The sequence below is a fragment of the Pongo abelii genome, chromosome 20, assembly GCF_028885655.2.
Source record: "Pongo abelii isolate AG06213 chromosome 20, NHGRI_mPonAbe1-v2.0_pri, whole genome shotgun sequence".
Lineage (NCBI taxonomy): Eukaryota > Metazoa > Chordata > Mammalia > Primates > Hominidae > Pongo > Pongo abelii.
The window spans coordinates 56511346-56528699 of NC_072005.2; the positions used below are offsets into that span (position 1 = coordinate 56511346).

General features: G+C 51.0%; 1 protein-coding gene across 1 annotated transcript; it reads right to left on the minus strand.

Moving 5' to 3' along the window:
* Positions 1-4820: 4820 nt before the first annotated feature.
* LOC100455861 (napsin-A) lies at positions 4821-12958 on the minus strand. Its single transcript, XM_009232931.4, has 9 exons — positions 12342-12958; positions 8550-8691; positions 8347-8470; positions 8039-8157; positions 7359-7558; positions 6142-6264; positions 5905-6049; positions 5412-5510; positions 4821-5181 (listed from the first exon to the last, which is right to left on the minus strand). The coding sequence occupies exons 1-9, from the start codon at positions 12419-12421 to the stop codon at positions 4954-4956; spliced, it is 1260 nt and encodes a 419-aa protein (XP_009231206.4). The 5' UTR covers positions 12422-12958; the 3' UTR covers positions 4821-4953.
* Between the last annotated feature and the right edge of the window lie 4396 nt (positions 12959-17354).

Genomic DNA, 17354 nt, shown 5'->3' on the forward strand with positions numbered 1-17354 from the left:
TGGTGAAACCCCATCTCTACAAAAATTAGCTGGGTGTGATGGTGTACACCTGTAATCCCAGCTGCTTGGGAAGCTGAGGCAGGAGAAACACTTGCAGAGGCAGAGGTTGCAGTGAGCAGAGATCATGCCACTGCACTTCAGCTTGAGCAACAGAGCGAGACTCTGTCTCAAAAAAACAATATGAAGGCCAGGCGCAGTGGCTCATGTGTGTAATCCCAGCACTTTGAGAGGCTGAGGCGGGCAGATCACCTGAGGTCGAGAGTTCGAGACCACCCTGACCAACATGGAGAAACCCCATCTATACTAAAAATACAAAATTAGCCAGGTGTAGTGACACATGCCTGTAGTCCCAGCTACTCGGGAGGCTGAGGCAGGAGAATCACTTGAACCCAGGAGGCAGAGGTTGCAGTGAGCCGAGATGGCGCCATTGCACTCCAGCCTGGGCAACAAGAGTGAAACTCCATCTCAAAAAAAAAAAAAAAAAAAGTAAAACTTAGCCAGGCATGGTGCCATGCACCTGCGGTCCCAGCTGCTCTGTAGGCTGAGGTGGGAGGATTGCTTGAGCCCAGCAGGTTGCAGATGCAGTTAGCAGTGACTGTGCTACTGCACTCCAGCCTGGGTGATGGAGCAGAAAATAAACTAATAATCTGGTTCCCAAATGTCAGTAGTGTCAAGGTTGAGAAACCTTGCTGTATTCATTCCTCAGCCCATCTCATTTTCTTGATTTCAAAATAAATTGCAGACAACAGTATCCTTCAGTGCATATACTTCACATACCCATTCTTTTAAACAGCTACTTAGTGTTTCAGAATACAAACGTAACACTACTTCCAGAACTGATTCTCTACATAGATTGCTCCACCACCCCCACCTTTTTTTTTTTTTTTTTTTTTGAGACGGAGTTTCGCTCTTGTTGCCCAGGCTGGAGTGCAGTGGCGCCATCTCGGCTCACTGCAACCTCTGCCTCCCGGGTTCAAGCTATTCTCCTGCCTCAGCCTCCCGAGTAGCTGGGATTACAGGCGTCTGCCACAACACCCAGCTAATTTTTGTATTTTTAGTAGAGATGGGGTTTCACCATGTTGGCCAGGCTGGTCTTGAACTCCTGACCTCGTGACCTGTCCACCTCGGCCTCCCAAAGTGCTGGGATTGCAGGCGTGAGCCACCGTGCCCGGCCTCCCCTTATCAATATAATAAACAGCAATGTAGTAATGTCCTTGTATTGGGGTTCTTGAGAGGAACAGAACTAATGGAATATATATATATATATATATATATGTATATGGGAGTTTATTAAGTATTAACTCAAACAATCTCAAGGGTCCCACAATAGGCGGTCTGCACATTGCGGAGCAAGGAGAGCCAGTCTGAGTTCCAAAACTGAAGAATTTGGAGTCTGATGTTCGAGGGCAGGAAGCATCCAGCACGGGAGAAAGGTCGAGACTGGGAGGCTAGGCCAGCCTCTCTTTTCACATTTTTCTGCCTGCTTCTATTCTAGCCTCGCTGGCAGCTGATTAGATTGTGCCCGTCCAGATTAAGGGTGGGTCTGCCTTTTCCAGCCCACTGACTCAAATGTTTGTTTGTTTGTTTGATTTTATTTTATTTTACTTTAAGTTCTGGGATACATGTGCAGAACATGCAGGTTTGTTACATGGGTAAACGTGTACCATGGTGGTTTGCTGCACCTATCAACCCGTCATCTAGGTTTTAACCCCTGCGTGCATTAGGTATTTGTCCTAATGCTCTCCTCCCCCTTTGTCCCCCAGCCCCCAACAGGCCCCAGTGCACGATGTTCCCCTCCTCAAATGTTAATCTCTTTTGGCAACACCCTCACGACACCCAGGATCAATACTTTGTATCCTTCAATCCAATCAAGTTGACTGTATGAACCATCATAGTCCTTATAGATATTTTCTGTGCATCTGTTCCATATCATCTGTATTAGTCCATTTTGCATTGCAATAAAGGAATACCTGAGGCTGGGTAATTTATAAAGAAAAGGCCAGGTGGGTGCCTCATGCCTGTAACCCCAGCATTTCAGGAGGCTGAGGCAGGAGGACTGCTTGAGCCCAGGAGTTGGAGACCAGCCTGGGCAACAAAGGGAGACTCTGTCTCTAGGAAAAAAAAACAATTAAATTATCTGGGCATAGTGGTGCATGCCTGTGGTCCCAGTTACCTGGGAGGCTGAGGCAGGAGGATCGCTTGAGCCTGGGAGGTGGAGGCTGTAGTGAGCCATGATTGTGCCACTGCACTCCAGCCTGGGCAACAAAGTCAATCACTCAATCACACATTCACTGTCCTACAATTATGGAAATCAGAAGCCTGAAATGATTTCAGTGCTGAAACTGCCATGTTTGCAATGCTGTGTCCCCTCTGGAGGCTCTAGAGGAGAATCCACGTCCTTGCCTTCCCCAACTTCTAGAGGAGCTCTGCAGGAGCCGCTTCTTCCTTCTTCAAAGCCAGCATCCTGGCATCTTGCTTCCGTCGTCACATGAACTTCTAAATCAATCTCCCTCTGCCTCCCTCTTATAAGGACCCTTGTGATGACATTTAGGGTCCACCTGGATGACCCAGGATAATCTCTGTTCTCAAACTCCTTCACTTGATTACATCTGCTAAATCCTTTTCCTCATATAAGGTAGTATTCACAACCCCAGGGATTGAGGTGTGAATATATTTTGGGGGCCACTCTTCAGCCCACAGTGTTGGTAATTTACTTCCTATCTTAATGCCTATTTCCCATTCGAATGCCTATCTTAATTCCTATGAGGGCAAAGACCTTCATCTGTTTAATTCTCCACTGTGTCCTCAGCACCTAGGACAAAGCCTGGCACATAGTGAATAATAAATAATGACCAAGGCAACATGGCAAAACCCTGTCTCGGCTGGGCGCGGTGGCTCACGCCTGTAATCCCAGCACTTTGGGAGGCCAAGGTGGGTGGACCACCTGAGGTCTAGAGTTCAAGACTGGCCTGACCAACATAGAGAAACCCCGTCCCTACTAAAAATACAAAAATTAGCCCGGCGTGGTGGCACATGCCTGTAATCCCAGCTACTCGGGAGGCTGAGGCAGGAGAATCGCTGGAACCCAGGAGGCGGAGGTTGCAGTGAGCCGAGATGGTGTCACTGCACTACAGCCTGGGCAACAAGAGCAAAACTTCGTCTCAAAAAAAAAAAAAAAAACTCTACAAAACATTTAAACATTAGTCAAGCATGGTGGCCCACGCCTGTGGTCCCGGCTACACGTGAGGCTGAGGCAGGAGGATCGCTTTCTCCGGGGAGTTCGAGGCTGCAGTGAGCCATTACCGCGCCACTGCGCTCCAGCTTGGGCGACAGAGTGAGTCCCTGTCTCAATAATAATAACAATAATAATAATAATAATAATAGTAAAGATCCACTATGTGCACTCCTTGCTCTGGGGAATTTTTCTGAAACAGTGGACAGTGTCTCTATGATAACTCTCACCACCACCACTACCACCCACCACTTTGTTTTCTCAGTCAGAGCACTCGATCTGGGGCCCTTTCAACTCGCCCCTCATGCTTTCCGTCTGCAGCACCCCATCCAACTTCACCCAAAGCGCCCTTAAGTAGTTTCTGAGAGGCCGTGCCTGCAAATTCCCAATTGGCCACAAGGTGGAGGTGTGGGCCTGTTTTCCCAGCCAAGATTCCCCAGCTGCCACCCGTTTCTAGAGCTGGACCCCTGGAACACCAGGCTCCTTCCGGCTTCCCTGCTTCCGCCCTAGCGCTTCCCACCCCCTGGAATGCCGACTTGCTCGCTCTCTGCACCCCACGGGAAAAGGAGCAGAACAGAGGCTTCCTCCCTGACTCGCCTGCCCGAGCTACTGGGACCTGAATCTCCCCGTGTTTAGTCGTTTAGCGGTTTGTGATCAGGTCGGCCTCCACCATCACAGCAGCATACTCTCGAGATGGGGCTCAGGCCTGACTCTTTTCGGGGTCCGCAGAATCGCTCAACACAATTCTTCCAGAAGCCTCGGGATGCGATTAAAGGATTGCCAGATTTTTCGACCGGTCGTTTTTTCGAATCATTTAGTTCTGGGTACAAGAGGCTGAGGAGAGGGGAGTGAGGTCACCTCTGCGGGTGGGGCAGCACCGCTCCCCGAACCCGGGGGCTTCGAGCTCCCCAGGGGTCTCGGAATCCGGAGGGAGAGAGGAGAAACAGGAGATGAGATCCGGGGGAATGGTATCCTTGCCCCCTTGAACAGGAACTGGTAAACCCTTACCAATTACAGCCAAACCCCACTGCCACCTGTCGCTGCCGTCGCGACCTGTCGCCTCCCACGCATGTTGTGGCTGCGCCCGCCCCCGTCAGGGCGTGACCACGGCGTGGACTACAACGACCGTGATGCTCCACGGAGCCGGGAGCCTTTGACGAAAGGCAGCGCAGGCGAGGGGCTTCATAGGATTCATATTACAAAACGAGTGCGTCCTGGAGAAAAGGGGCGATACCCTTCGACTCCCTCTTCCTCAACTCCGTGGGTACAGGCACAACGTTTTCTATTTATTTATTTTTGAGACGGAGTTTCGTTGTTGCCTTGGCTGAAGTGCAATGGTGCGGTCTCGGCTCACTGCAACCTCGGCCTCCCAAGTTCAACCCATTCTCCTGCCTCAGCCTCCCGAGTAGCTAGGATTACAGGCATGCGCCACCACCCCTGGATAATTTTTTTTTTTTTTGTATCTTTAGTAGAGACGGGGGTTTCACCATGTTGGCCAGGTTGGTCTCGAACTCCTGACCTCTGGTGATCCACCCGCCTCGACCTCCCAAAGTTCTGGGATTACGGGCGTGAGACACCGCGCCCGGTCACAAAGCTTTCTCTTTAAAAAGTACGCTCTGAAAAGAAGCAACCCAGGCAGTTTCGCTCAATGGAAAGAGTGGATTTTTACTGGGTAGCAGGACCTCCGCGACCACCCGCTGCGCATGCGTTTCACTTGGGCGTCACCCGGGGAACTGCGCCTGCGCGATCTCGCCCCCTCCCAGGTCCGCTCCGCGAGTGCGAGCGCGGGCCAGGCCCACCCTGGCGCTGCTTTTCATGTCCCCGCGGTCGAAGACGGCCACATACGTCCCCAAGAAGACGTCACCGAGGATCCAGAAGGGCCCTGCAGGCGGAGGGACATCCAAGTCCTGGAAACCGGACAGGCAGAGGCGGACGCCATTTCGAGTAGTCTGCAAGGCAACAAGACGACAACTGGGTGTCGCGGCCACAAGGACGGCCATTTGCCTGGGAGCCCGTCTTTCCCCCACACCCTCGGGTTCTTTGATGTTCGCCAACAAACTGCCATCACAGGGACAAGAAATGTTTCTGCGGCCCCTTCCCTTCCTAGTGACGTCTCTCAGCTCTACCCTCTCAAACCGTCATATGATGTCACTATGGCGTCATGGTGATGGCCACCTACCTGGATGACGTAATCCTGGGCCGTGAGGTTAAACCAGACCCCCCCAAAAAGGAAGGAGACTGCGGGGAGCTTTGGGATTTCCGAGCACAGGATGATGTACTGGGGAAGAAGAGGAACTAGTGAAGATGAGAGATTCCTGCTCTGCTCAATCCCTTCCGTGGCTCCCCAGTGCCATAGGGTAATTTCCGTATTGAGCACCTGGGTACTCAGCGTCCTGTGTGCAGAGGCCCTGCCGCCTAGACTTCTGCAGTCCCAAGCAAACCTGCATTATCATCTCCCTCCACCCGGCCACCATCCACAGAGTCACAGCGTAGACACTTGGAAAGTGTCCTCAATTCCTCCCGCCACCCTCCAGACGATCTGTCACGAAGTCCAGTGCCTGCTGCCCTGGAATGCCCCTTAAATACTTGCTTTCCACCCTCAGGCCCTTTGATGTTCACTGTCAAACTGCCATCAGCCTCCCCAGCCCGTACCCACCAGACTGGGACCTCACCTCCCCAGCCAGCAGGGGATATCCCCCAATGGCTGCATGCAGGGCCCGGATCTCCTCAGTGGGTCCGGTGATGAGGGACGTGCCCGTATCCAGGATGGCAGCACAGCCCCGGGCACAGAGAGTCAGCCCTGGGCCCACCTTCACACTGAGGGGGAAGTAGGCAGTCATCAGAGGCAGGGTCCTAGGAGTTCGGGCCCCTAGCCTCCAGCTCCAGACCCAGGAGACCAAGTCCCTCACCGCTCCATGTGGATCTGCCAGTAGGCGGGGACTGTGACTGGCACGAAGGTGAGGGGTGGGATGTAGTGTGCCGGGTCTGAGCCCCCCAGGACCAGCTCTCCTCCATCAGGCTCTTCAGGGTCCCTGCAGGGACAGAGTATAGAGAGTGTAGATGTCAGTGTCACTGGCCCTCCCTCAGCCCTAGGTATTGCCAGGAATGGCACCTCCCACCAACTGGGTTGTTCCTGGGGTTCTTACAGGGTAATGGGATGCAGGAAGGGCCTAGATGTTGGGACTGGAAGCCAGGCAAGAAAAGCATGATGCTTTTCTTGATGGAAGCTAGAACTTCCTGAAGTGAAGAGGAGACTTCATTTGGCTGTGGAAGGTAGAGTTTTGGGGGAATTTCCTGAGCTGAATATCATAGTAACCAAGTAGAGCAGTGGTATCTTGGAATTGGCTCTTGAAGGTGTGACTTGTGCAGGGGTGGGGTGGCTTCCTGGGTAGGAGGAGAGAATTTCTGAATTGCCTGTTGTGATATCTAGAGAGGTGTTAGGCTTCCTGAATTGGCTGAGAGCCACGAGAACAGGGATGGAGACTTCCTGGAAGGTGGAGGAGAGCAGGATCTACTAAGTGGTTGGTAGAACTGCTAGAGTGGGTTGGATGTCAGGCTAACTGAGTGGGCATAGGATTTTCTGACTGTGTGGGACGGGTCTCTGGGAGGGAAAGTAGAGACTTCTTGGAAGCTTCTTGGATGTTGGGTGGGACTTCTGAGCATAATATTGAACCTCCTAGCAGGTGAGTGGGACTTACTGGATTAAATCGGGCAATTCCTGACTTCTGGTCAGTGTTCTCAAATGGGATTTGAGCTTTCTTTGTATTTTGTTGGGTGGGGCATGGAATTTCCTTGTTTGATTTTGAAACATGGAGCATTTTGAACTGATGGTGAGTTTCCTTAATATGTCTTAAGTTGTCACTTAAGCTCTGGGACTTCGAATAGGGTTGAGGCGTTTATAGGGCAGGTGACTTCCTGCATGGAGGATGCAACTTCTTGTATTGAATGGATGACTTCCTGAATGGAGAGTATAAGTGGGTGACTCTGAGAGTGTGACTTCCTGCATTGGGTCAGTGACTTCCTGAGTAGAGGTGGGACTTTCTTTATGGAGTAAGAGACTTCCTGAAGGAAGACTCTCTTCCTTCTTGGGGATAGGACTCATAGATAGGTGCACCCTTCCCAGTACCTGTTGAGGTAAAAGGAGAAGACAGGCTTATCCAATAGCCCCTGCTCCACCAGTACATCCATTGGGGGCCGAACTCCTTCCACAGCCAGAATGGGAAAACCGAGGCCCAATATCCCATCAAAATGGGCAAAAGTGAAGACCAGGCTGGGCTCCCAGAGAGCCTCCCCAAAAATCACTGATGCACCCTTGATTCCACCAATCTAGGGGTAGACGGAGATGTGACCAGTTACTTTTGGGAGGACAATAACCACATGTCCTGAGGTCTCCCAAACCAAGGCATGAATCCTAGGTCTGGGGACTTCTGGATGCAAGCCCCAACTTCCTAGGAAACTTTGCCTCATGAGAAGCCCCACCCCTTCACCCAGAAACCCCTTTCTTCTCCTTGAGAAGCCTCACCTCTTCACCCAGGAAGCTCCTCCTCCCTGCTTGAGAAGCCCCACCTCTTAACCTTGGAAGTTCCTCCCCACTGCTTGAGAAGCCCTACCTCTTCACCCAGGAAGCCCCTCCCCCTCCTTGTGACGCACCATCCCTTCACTCTGAAAGGCAGGCCCTCCTCCCCACTTGAAAAGCCCCATCCATTGGCTTGGGAAGCTCCTCCTCAAGCCCCTTCCTAAGCCAGATGATCTTAGACAATGGGGCTCTCCCAGGCTCAAGACTTCTGAGAGTCAAAGACCACTCACAGTCAGCTTGTCCTCACTCAGGATTCCATCTACCCGCCCAGTTCCATATTGAATGGCAAACTTGGTCCCATTGACCTGGAAGGAGCTGGAGGCTTTGGGATCAAATCGGCGGTGTAACCCTAGGTTAGAGGTCAGAAAGGTGTCACTGGGGGAGGGAATCTCCCCAGTGCCTACTGCCCCTTTGACTTTCTGACCTGTGAGGGCATGATAAAAGAACAGTTCCTCAGAAACCTCTGAGAAGCTGAGGTCCAGCCCCGCCTTCTCCCTTCACCCCCCATTCAGCCTTATTCTCCCGCATAGAAGCTCACAGCAGGGCACACTGAAGAAGTGGCATCTCCTGGACGGGACCCAGAGATTGGAGGAGCCAGTGTCAAAGACGACAGTGAAGTTTTGTGGAGGCGTTCCCAGCCCAATTTCCCCAAAATACTGCACCTGATAGCAAAAGAGGAGAGTAAACGAAGAGTTTGGCTCAAGGGCGCAGGGGTGAGGGCTGTGTGGGGCTGTGACTCACATCCCTGTAGTTCGAGAGAGGTACGAAGGTGGGCTTGTCCCCAAGGGATGGGGCCCCCCACTTGGGGAGCTCTGCTGGTTCTCTCCATCCCCTCAGTAGGTTCAGGGTCCTGCGTTCAGGTTGGACTCGATGAAGAGGGATGCTGTAGGGAAAGAGGATATGGACAGGAAGCTGCTCTTCTTGGAGACCCTCTAAATAGACTTACCCAAATAGGATATGATGACAAATTCAACATCTCCAAGGCACTCCAGTAGTAGTCAGTACCAGAAACCCTACAATAACAACCTCCAGAAAAGCCCACCAAAGACGCCATGATGACAAATATCCCCAAAGACTTTACAAGAGCAAACCATCCCAAACAGACCTTTCCATGTCCAAATCCCTTAAAATAAGCTATTCCCAAGGAATTGACATTCTCAAAGATTTCCCAAGACTCTAACAGAAAATCTAACCTTTGCAAAAGCTCTTGGGTGGTGGCCCCTGCATGCTTCAGTTCATGAGGTTAGGGACTATTTTCCCCACCCTTGAGGAGAAAAATGTAAGCGTCAAATCTTAATTGTCTTGCTGTGTTGCCCGTGCTGATCTCAAACTCCAGGCCTTGGCCTCCCAAAGTGCTGGGATTACAGAGGAGAGCCACTATGCCCTGTCCGGGTTCCCTTAAACTGTATTTGCAAAAGCAGGAGGCAAACAGGATTTGGCCCTTAAGCTGAGTGTTTGCAACCCTTGACTTAGAGGGCCAATTACAATTCAGATATCTTAGTTGCTAATTAAGTAAGTCGAGGATGGGGCCGAGAATTTGGATTTCTAACAAGTTCCCAGGTCATCATGATGCTGTTGATGCAGCATTTGGAGACTCACTTTTCTTTGCATTGACTTAGAAAATGGCCATGAGACATTAGGTTCAAAAAGCAGGTTAACAAGCACCATGTGCGGTAATATCTTCGTTCCTGCTTTTAGTCACTCCTTGAAGCACTTGTCACATCACTCACACCTTTACCCTCACCCCCCATGAGTCAGTCTTTGAGAGGCACAAGAATGTGAAGTGGGGAAAACTCTTCCTGGAAGTGTACACCCCTCCCCCTACCAAGAGTTCCAGGGGATGAAGACAAGAGAGGAGAAAAAGAGAGAGATGGGGGCGGGGAGGGGGCATCAGAGGTAAGGTAGTGGGAAGACTTCTTGCATAGGGTCCCCAAGATTGGATTCTTTTTCTTTTCTTTTTTTTTTTTTTTGAGACGGAGTCTCGCTCTGTTGCCCAGGCTGGAGTGCGGTGGCGCTATCTTGGCTCACTGCAAGCTCCGCCTCCTGGGTTCACACCATTCTCCTGCCTCAGCCTCCTGAGTACCTAGGACTACAGGCACCTGCCACCACGCCCGGCTAATTTTTTGTATTTTTAGTAGAGACGGGGTTTCACCTTGTTAGCCAGGATGGTCTCGATCTCCTGACCTCATGATCCGCCCGCCTCAGCCTCCCAAAGTGCTGGGATTATAGGCGTGAGCCACCGTACCCGGCCTCTTTTTCTTTTTTTAAACTTTTTATTTGAAACAGGGTCTCCCTCTGTCACCCAGGCTGGAGTGCAGTAGTGCAGTCAGGGCTCACTGCAGCCTTGATCTCCAGGGCTCAAGTGATTCTCCCACCTCAGCCTCTGGAGTAGCTGAGACTATGGGCACACCACCACACCTGGCTTTTTATTTTATTTTATTTTATTTTATTTTTTTTTAGACAAGGTGTCACCCTGTTGCCCAGCCTGGAGTGCAGTAGCAGGATCCTAGCTCACTGCCCCCTCGAACTCCTGGGCTCAAGCAATCTTCCTTCCTCAGCCTCCTGAATAGCTGGGACCATGGGTGTGCACCACCACACTGAGCTAATTTTTGTATTTTTTGTAGAGATAGAGTCTGGCCATGTTGCCCAGGCTGGTCTCAAAACTCTTGGCCTCAAACGAGCTTCCAACTTGGCCTTCCAAAGTGCTGGGTTGCAGGTGTGAGCCACGTCTCTGGCCAAAAACATGACTTCTTCAGGCCAAACAGTTCGATGGGCGTGATATGGGGGAGTCTCAGTTTAAGTGTCACATATCTGGGGCTCAAAGATGGGAGGAGTGTGTCACAGGTCTGGAAACCACAGTACCTAATCATCAGAGCTCATAGTAGGGTCTGCAGAGACCTCTCAAAAACATGTCCTTGCCAGGCGCAGTGGCTCACGCCTGTAATCCCAGCACTTTGGGAGGCTGAGGCAGGCAGATCACAAGGTCAGGAGTTCGAGACCAGCTTGGCCAACATGGTGAAACCTCATCTCTACTAAAGATACAAAAAAAATTAGCCGGGCATGGTGACTCATGCCTGTAATCCCAGCACTTTGGGAGGCTGAGGCAGGCAGATCACGAGGTCAGGAGTTCGAGACCAGCTTGGCCAACATGGTGAAACCTCATCTCTACTAAAGATACAAAAAAAATTAGCCGGGCATGGTGACTCATGCCTGTAATCCCAGCACTTTCAGAGGCAGGAGAATGGTGTGAACCTGGGAGGTGGAGGTTGCAGTGAGCTGAGATCGCGCCATTGCACTCCAGCCTGGGCGACAGGGCAAGACTCTGTCTCAAAAAAAAAAAAAGGCCAGGCGTTGTGGCTCATGCCTGTAATCCCAGCACTTTGGGAGCCCGAGGCAGGTGGATCACGAGGTCAGGAGATCGAGACCATCCTGGCTAACACCATGAAACCCCATCTCTACTAAAAATACAAAAAATTAGCCGGGCGTGGTGGCAGGTGCCTGTAGTCCCAGCTGCTTGGGAGGCTGAGGCAGGAGAATGGTGTGAACCCAGGGGACAGAGCTTGCAGTGAGCCGAGATCGCACCACTGCACTCCAGCCTGGGCAACAGAGTGAGACTCAGTCTCAAAAAAAAAAAAAAAAAGTCCTGTGAGGATGGGGAGGGGTCCTCAATCTAGAGTCTCAGTGTTGTAAGATCTGGGATTTAAAAGGGCTCTGGGACCGGACGCGGGGGCTCACATCTGTAATCACAGCACTTTTGGAGGCTGAGGCAGAAGGATCACTTGAGGTCAGGAGTTCAAGACCAGCCTGGCAAACACGGTGAAACCCCATCTCTTACTAAAAATACAAAAATTAGCCGGGCACGGTGGCATGTGCCTGTAGTCCCAGCTACTTGGGAGGCTGAAGCAGGAGAGTCATTTGAACCCAGGAGGTGGAGGTTGCAGTGAGCCGATAATCGCCCCACTGCACTCCAGCCTGGGTGACAGAGTAAGACTCTGTCTCAAAAAATAATAATAATTAATAATAATAATAAAAGGGCTCTGGTCAGCCAGGCACGGTGGCTCATGCCTGTAATCCCAGCACTTTGGGAGGCCTAAGTGAGCAGATCATGAGGTCAGGAGTTCCAGACGGGCCTGGCCAACATGGTGAAACCCCGTCTCTACTAAAAATACAAAAATTAGCTGAGCATGGTGGCGCGAGCCTGTAATCCCAGCTACTTGGGAGGCTGAGGCAGGAGAATCGCTTGATCCCAGGAGGCAGAGGTTTCAGTGAGCTGAAATCATGCCATTGCACTCCAGCCTGGGCAACAGAGTGAGACTCCATCTCAAAAGAAAAAAAAAAGTCTGGTTTTAAGAGATGTCAGAGTGGAGCCCTTAGGGGTGACAGCCTGGTTTAGAGATCTAGGAAGCTAAGAAAGAAGCACTAGGGATCCTGGGTGCCAAGTTTGGGGATCACTGAACTGGGAGTCCTAGACTTAAAGGGCAAGAGGCAGAGAATCCCTCCCAAGGTTGGGGGTGGTAGGTGGGGTCACCATACCGGATCAGTGTGGCACGCTCCACATTCAGCAGAGGCAGCAGCAGCAGCAGCAGGGGTAGCAGCAGCGGTGGTGGAGACATCGCTGGGGACCTGGGTGTGAACCCAGGTGTCTTGGGGCCTCATTTTCTTTCCCCTGTGACTCCACCTTGTTCATGCCCCACCTCCAGGTTTAGAAGGAGACCAGGACATGAAATCTGTCCACAGGTGACACAGTGGGACAAGGATATTTTTTGAAGATTTGTGCAGAGTATTTTTGGAGGGTCAGGAGAAGTAGTATCCTGTGCTCCTGATGCTCTTCACTCCCTACTTGGGTGGCAGTGGTGGTGGGGTCTCCTCCACCGTCACCACCTCCCACCTCCCATCCTTCAGCTGCTGTCAGTTTTACTTTTAACTTTCACATAACTTTTCTGAGACTTATTAACCACAAGTGTTTCCTTGGCCAAGTGGGAGAGACCAGCAGGTATCTGTGAAGGGCCTGGGGGAAGGGAGAAAGGATGTGATTAGACACCTGCCCTCACATATGAAGTGGGACTGCCCGCATTTCAGGACCCAGTCTCTTACTGTTTTATTTGTAGGTGAAGTATGTTTCTTGTAGACAACAGATCATTGGGTATTGTTTTTTGTTTGTTTGTTTTTGTTTTTTTTGAGACCGAGTTTCACTCCTGTTGCCCAGGCTGGGATTACAGGTATGCGCCACCACACCCAGCTAATTTTGTAGTTTTAGTAGAGACAGGGTTTCTCCATGTCGGTCAGGCTGGTCTAGAACTCCCGACCTCAGGTGATCCGCCCGCCTCGGCCTCCTAAAGTGCTGGGATTACAGGCGTGAGCCACCGCACCCAGCTGATTCTCAGTTATTTCAATCTCTTTGTTAAATGTATCTGATGGAATCTGAATTCCTTCTCTGTGTTATCTTGAATTTCTTTGAGTTTCCTCAAAACAGCTATTTTAAATTCTCTGTCTGAAAGGTCACATATCTCTGTTTCTTCAAAGATTGGTCCTTGGAGGCTTATTTGATTTGTTTGGTAAGGTCATTTTTCTGGATGGCCTTGATGCTTATAGATGTTCATTGGTGGCTGGGCATTGACGAGTTAGGTATTTATTTATTTATTTATTTATTTAGATGGAGTTTTGCTCTTGTTGCCCAAGCTGGAGTGCAATGGTGTGATCTCAGCTTACTGCAACCTCTGCCCCCCAGGTGCAAGTAATTCTGCCTCAGCCTCCCGAGTAGCTGGGACTACAGGCACCCGACACCACCCTGGCTAATTTTTTTTTTTTTTTTTTTGAGATAGAGTTTCACTCTTATTGCCCAGGCTGGAGTGTAATGGTGCCATCTTGGCTCACTGCAACCTCCACCTCCTGAATTCAAGCGATTCTCCTGTCTCAGCCTCCCAAATAGCTGGGATTATAGGCGCATGCCAGCTAGTTTTTGTATTTTTAGTAGAGACAGGGTTTCATCATATTGGTCAGGCTGGTCTCGAACTCCTGACCTCAGGTGATCCACCTGCCTCAGCTTCCCAAAGTGGTGGGATTACAGGCATGAGCCACCACGCCTGGCTATGTTAAGTATTTATTGTAGTCTTTGCAGACAAGGTTTGTTTGTACCTGCCCTTTTTGGGGAGGCTTTCCAGGTATTCAAAAGTACTTGGGTGTTGTGATCTAAGCCATGTCTGCATTAGGGGGCTCCCCAAGCCCATTAATGCTGTGGTTCTTGCAAACTCATAGAGGCACTATCTTAGTGGTCTTGGATAAGATCCAGAAGATTTATCTGGATTAACAGGCAGAGACTCTTGTTCTCTTCCCTTGCTTTCTCTCAAACAGAGTCAGTCTCAGTCTCTCTCTCTCTCTCTTTCTCTCTCTCTCTCTCTCTCTACTGAGCTACCTGGAGCTAGGAGTGGGGTGACACAAACACCCCTATGCCTACTATCACTGGGATTGTGCTGGGTCCTGCCCATGGCCTCCTGTAACCACGACCTACCTGGCTACTGCTTATGTTTGCTCAAGGCCCTTGGGCTCTAAAACTAGCAGGTTCCAAAGGCAGCCATGCTTGCATCCTTCCCTTCAGGGCATCGAGTTACCCCAGGTCCCAGGTGGGTCCAGAGATGCAGTCAGTGAGCCAGGGACTGGTCAAAACCCTTAGAAATCGGCTGGGTGCGGTGGCTTACGCCTGTAATCCCAGCACTTTAGGAGGCTGAGGCAGGCGGATCACTTGAGGTCAGGAGTTCAAGGCCAGTCTGGCCAACATGGTGAAACCCTGTCTCTACTAAAAATACAAAAATTAGCCAGGCGTGGTGGTCAGCGCCTGTAATCCCAGCTGCTCGGGAGGCTGAGGCAGGAGAATCGCTTGAACCTGGGAGGCGGAATTTGCAGTGAGCCAAGATCGCACTGCTACACTCAAGTCTGGGCGACAGAGCAAGACTCCATCTCAAAAAAAAAAAAAAAGAAAAGAAAAAGGCTAGGTGCGGTGGGGGTGCGTTTGGGAGGCTGGGGGTGTCATCCCAGCCCTTTGGAAGGCTGAGGCAGGAGAATCGCTTGAGCCTGGGAGTTGGAGACCAGCCTGGGCAACAAAGGGAGACCCTGTCTGTACAAAAAAATGTAAAAATTATCTGGGCGTAATGGCACACTCCTGTAGTCCCAGCTAGTGGGGAAGGTGAGGCAGGAGGATCACTTGAGCCCAGGAGGCTGAAGCTGCAGTGAGCCGTCATCACGCCACTGCACTCCATCCCGGGCGACAGAGTGAGACACTGTCTCAATAGAAATAAATAAATACATAAATAATGGTAAAGATCCACTTTGTGCACTCCTTGCTCTGGGGGATTTTCCTGAAGCAGCCGACCGTGTCCCTGATAACTGTCACCACCCCCCTTTGTTTTCTCAGTCAGAGCACTCGATCTGGGCCCCTTCAACTCTCCCCCCACGCTTTCCGTCTGCAGCACCCCATCCAACTTCACCCAAGCTCCCTTAAGTAGTTTGAGAGGCCGTGTCTGCAAATTCCCAATTGGCCACAAGGTGGAGGTGTGGGCCTATTTTCCCAGCCAAGATTCCCCGGCCGCCACCCCTGTTTCTAGAGCTGGACCCCTGGAACACCAGGCTCTTTCCAGCTTCTCTGCTTCCGCCCCAGCGGTTCCCACCGCCTGGAATGCCGACTTGCTGTCTCTCTGCACCCCACGGGAAAAGGAGCAGAACAGAGGCTTCCTCCCTGACTCGCCTGCCCGAGCTTACTGGGAGATCGCCTGCCGAACACGGCCCGACCAATGGGACCTGGATCTCCCCATGTCTTGTCTCTCAGGGGGGTTGTGACCGGGTCGGCCTCCACCATCAGAAGAGCACAGTTTCCAGAATCGCCCAACACAATCTTTCCCGAATCCCCTCAGGAGGTGATTAGGTAAAGGACTGCCAGATTTTTAAACCCATCATTTTATTTACTAACTAACCTTGTAAGAAAGGAATTATCGCCCACATTTTACGAGGTTGGGGGGTGGGTGCTGCGGCGCAGCAAGGTTAAGAGGAGGCAGCCCAGGTGCACTTGGAAGTGAATTGAACCTGGTTTTTGAAGCTGCAGACACCAAGTAATCAGCCCAGATGCCTTGCATTGTCTTTGCCAGGATTACTTTTGCCCCTGTTCCATTGGTGGAAATCTGTCACGTGGTTGCTCCTGGCTGCAAGGACGACCCGGAAATGTCCAGTTGTGTGTCCAAGAGTGAGGGACCCTTTGGGTGATTCTCAGTCACTGTGGGCCACATCTGACCCCACAAGGCCTCAAATTCGGACCCGCGTTCCGTCTATGACCTTATATCGCACCTTCCCGAGGTCTCGCATTAGTTGTTTTTTTTTTTTTCTTGAGGCAGAATCTCACTCTGTTGTCCAGGCTGGAGTGCAGTGGCTGTGATCTCGGCTCACTGCAACCTCCGAACCCCCAGGTTCAAGCGATTCTCCTGCCAATTTTTGTAATTTTAGTAGAGACGGGGTTTTGCTATTTTGGCCATGCTGGTCTCGAACTCCTGACCTCAGGTGAACTGCCCGCCTCGGCCTCCCAAAGTGTTGGGATTACAGGCGTGAGCCACTGCACCTGGCCTACTCAAAATATTAAACATAGGCATGGTGGCTTATGCATGTCATCCCAGCACGCTGGCAGGCTGAGGTGGGAGGATTGCTTGAGCCCAGGAGTTCCAGACCATCCTGGGGAACATAGTGAGTCTGTCTCTACAAAAGAATTACCCGGGCTTGCTAGCACATGCTTGTAGTCCCAGCTACCCCGGAGACTGAGGTGGCAGGATCACTTAGCCCAGGAGGTCGTGGCTGCAGTGAGCTGTGACCACGCCACCCCACTCCAGCCTGGGTAGCAGAGTGAGACACTGTCTCAAAACACAACAAAACAAAAAGTTAAACATAGAGTTACTGCATGACCCAGCAATCCCACTCCAAGGTGAAATGAGAACATATGTCTGCACAAAAACTTGTACATGAATGTTCATAGCAGCATTGCAGCCAGGAATAGAAACATCCCACCTGTCCATTAACTGGCGAATGGGTAAGTAAAAGGTGGTATATCCATAGCGTGGACTGTTACTGTGCCATAAACAGAAATGAAATATTGACACATTCTACAATGTAGATGAACCTAGAAAACGTTATGCCAAGTGACAGATGCCAGTCACAAAGAGCCACATATTCCAAGGATCCATTTATAGGAAATGTCTAGAATAGGAAAATTCCATAAAGCCATACAATTTTTTTTTTTTTTTTGAAACAGAGTCTTGCTTTGTCACCCAGGCTGGAGTGCAGTGGCACCATTATGGCTCACCACAACCTCAACCTCCTGGGCGCAAGTGATCCTCCCATCTCAGCCTCCTGAGTAGCTGGGACTAGAGGCATTTGCTATCCTGCATGGCTTAGTTTTTAATTTTTTGTAGAGATGGGGGTGGGGGTGTCTCCCTATGTTGCCCAGATTGGTCTCAAACTCCTGGGCTCAAACAATCTTCCAGCATCGGCCTTCCAAAGTGCTGGGGTTACAGG

Bases quoted from the DNA above. Each gene is read 5' to 3' on its own strand.
- LOC100455861 (XM_009232931.4), bottom strand. From the start codon at position 12,421: ATGTCTCCACCACCGCTGCTGCTACCCCTGCTGCTGCTGCTGCTGCCT. The intron at 8,471-8,549 runs GTGAGTCACAGC...TTTTGCTATCAG, and splicing joins CTCTCTCGAACTACAGGGAT to GTGCAGTATTTTGGGGAAAT. The intron at 8,158-8,346 runs GTGAGCTTCTAT...CCTCTAACCTAG, and splicing joins CTTCTTCAGTGTGCCCTGCT to GGTTACACCGCCGATTTGAT.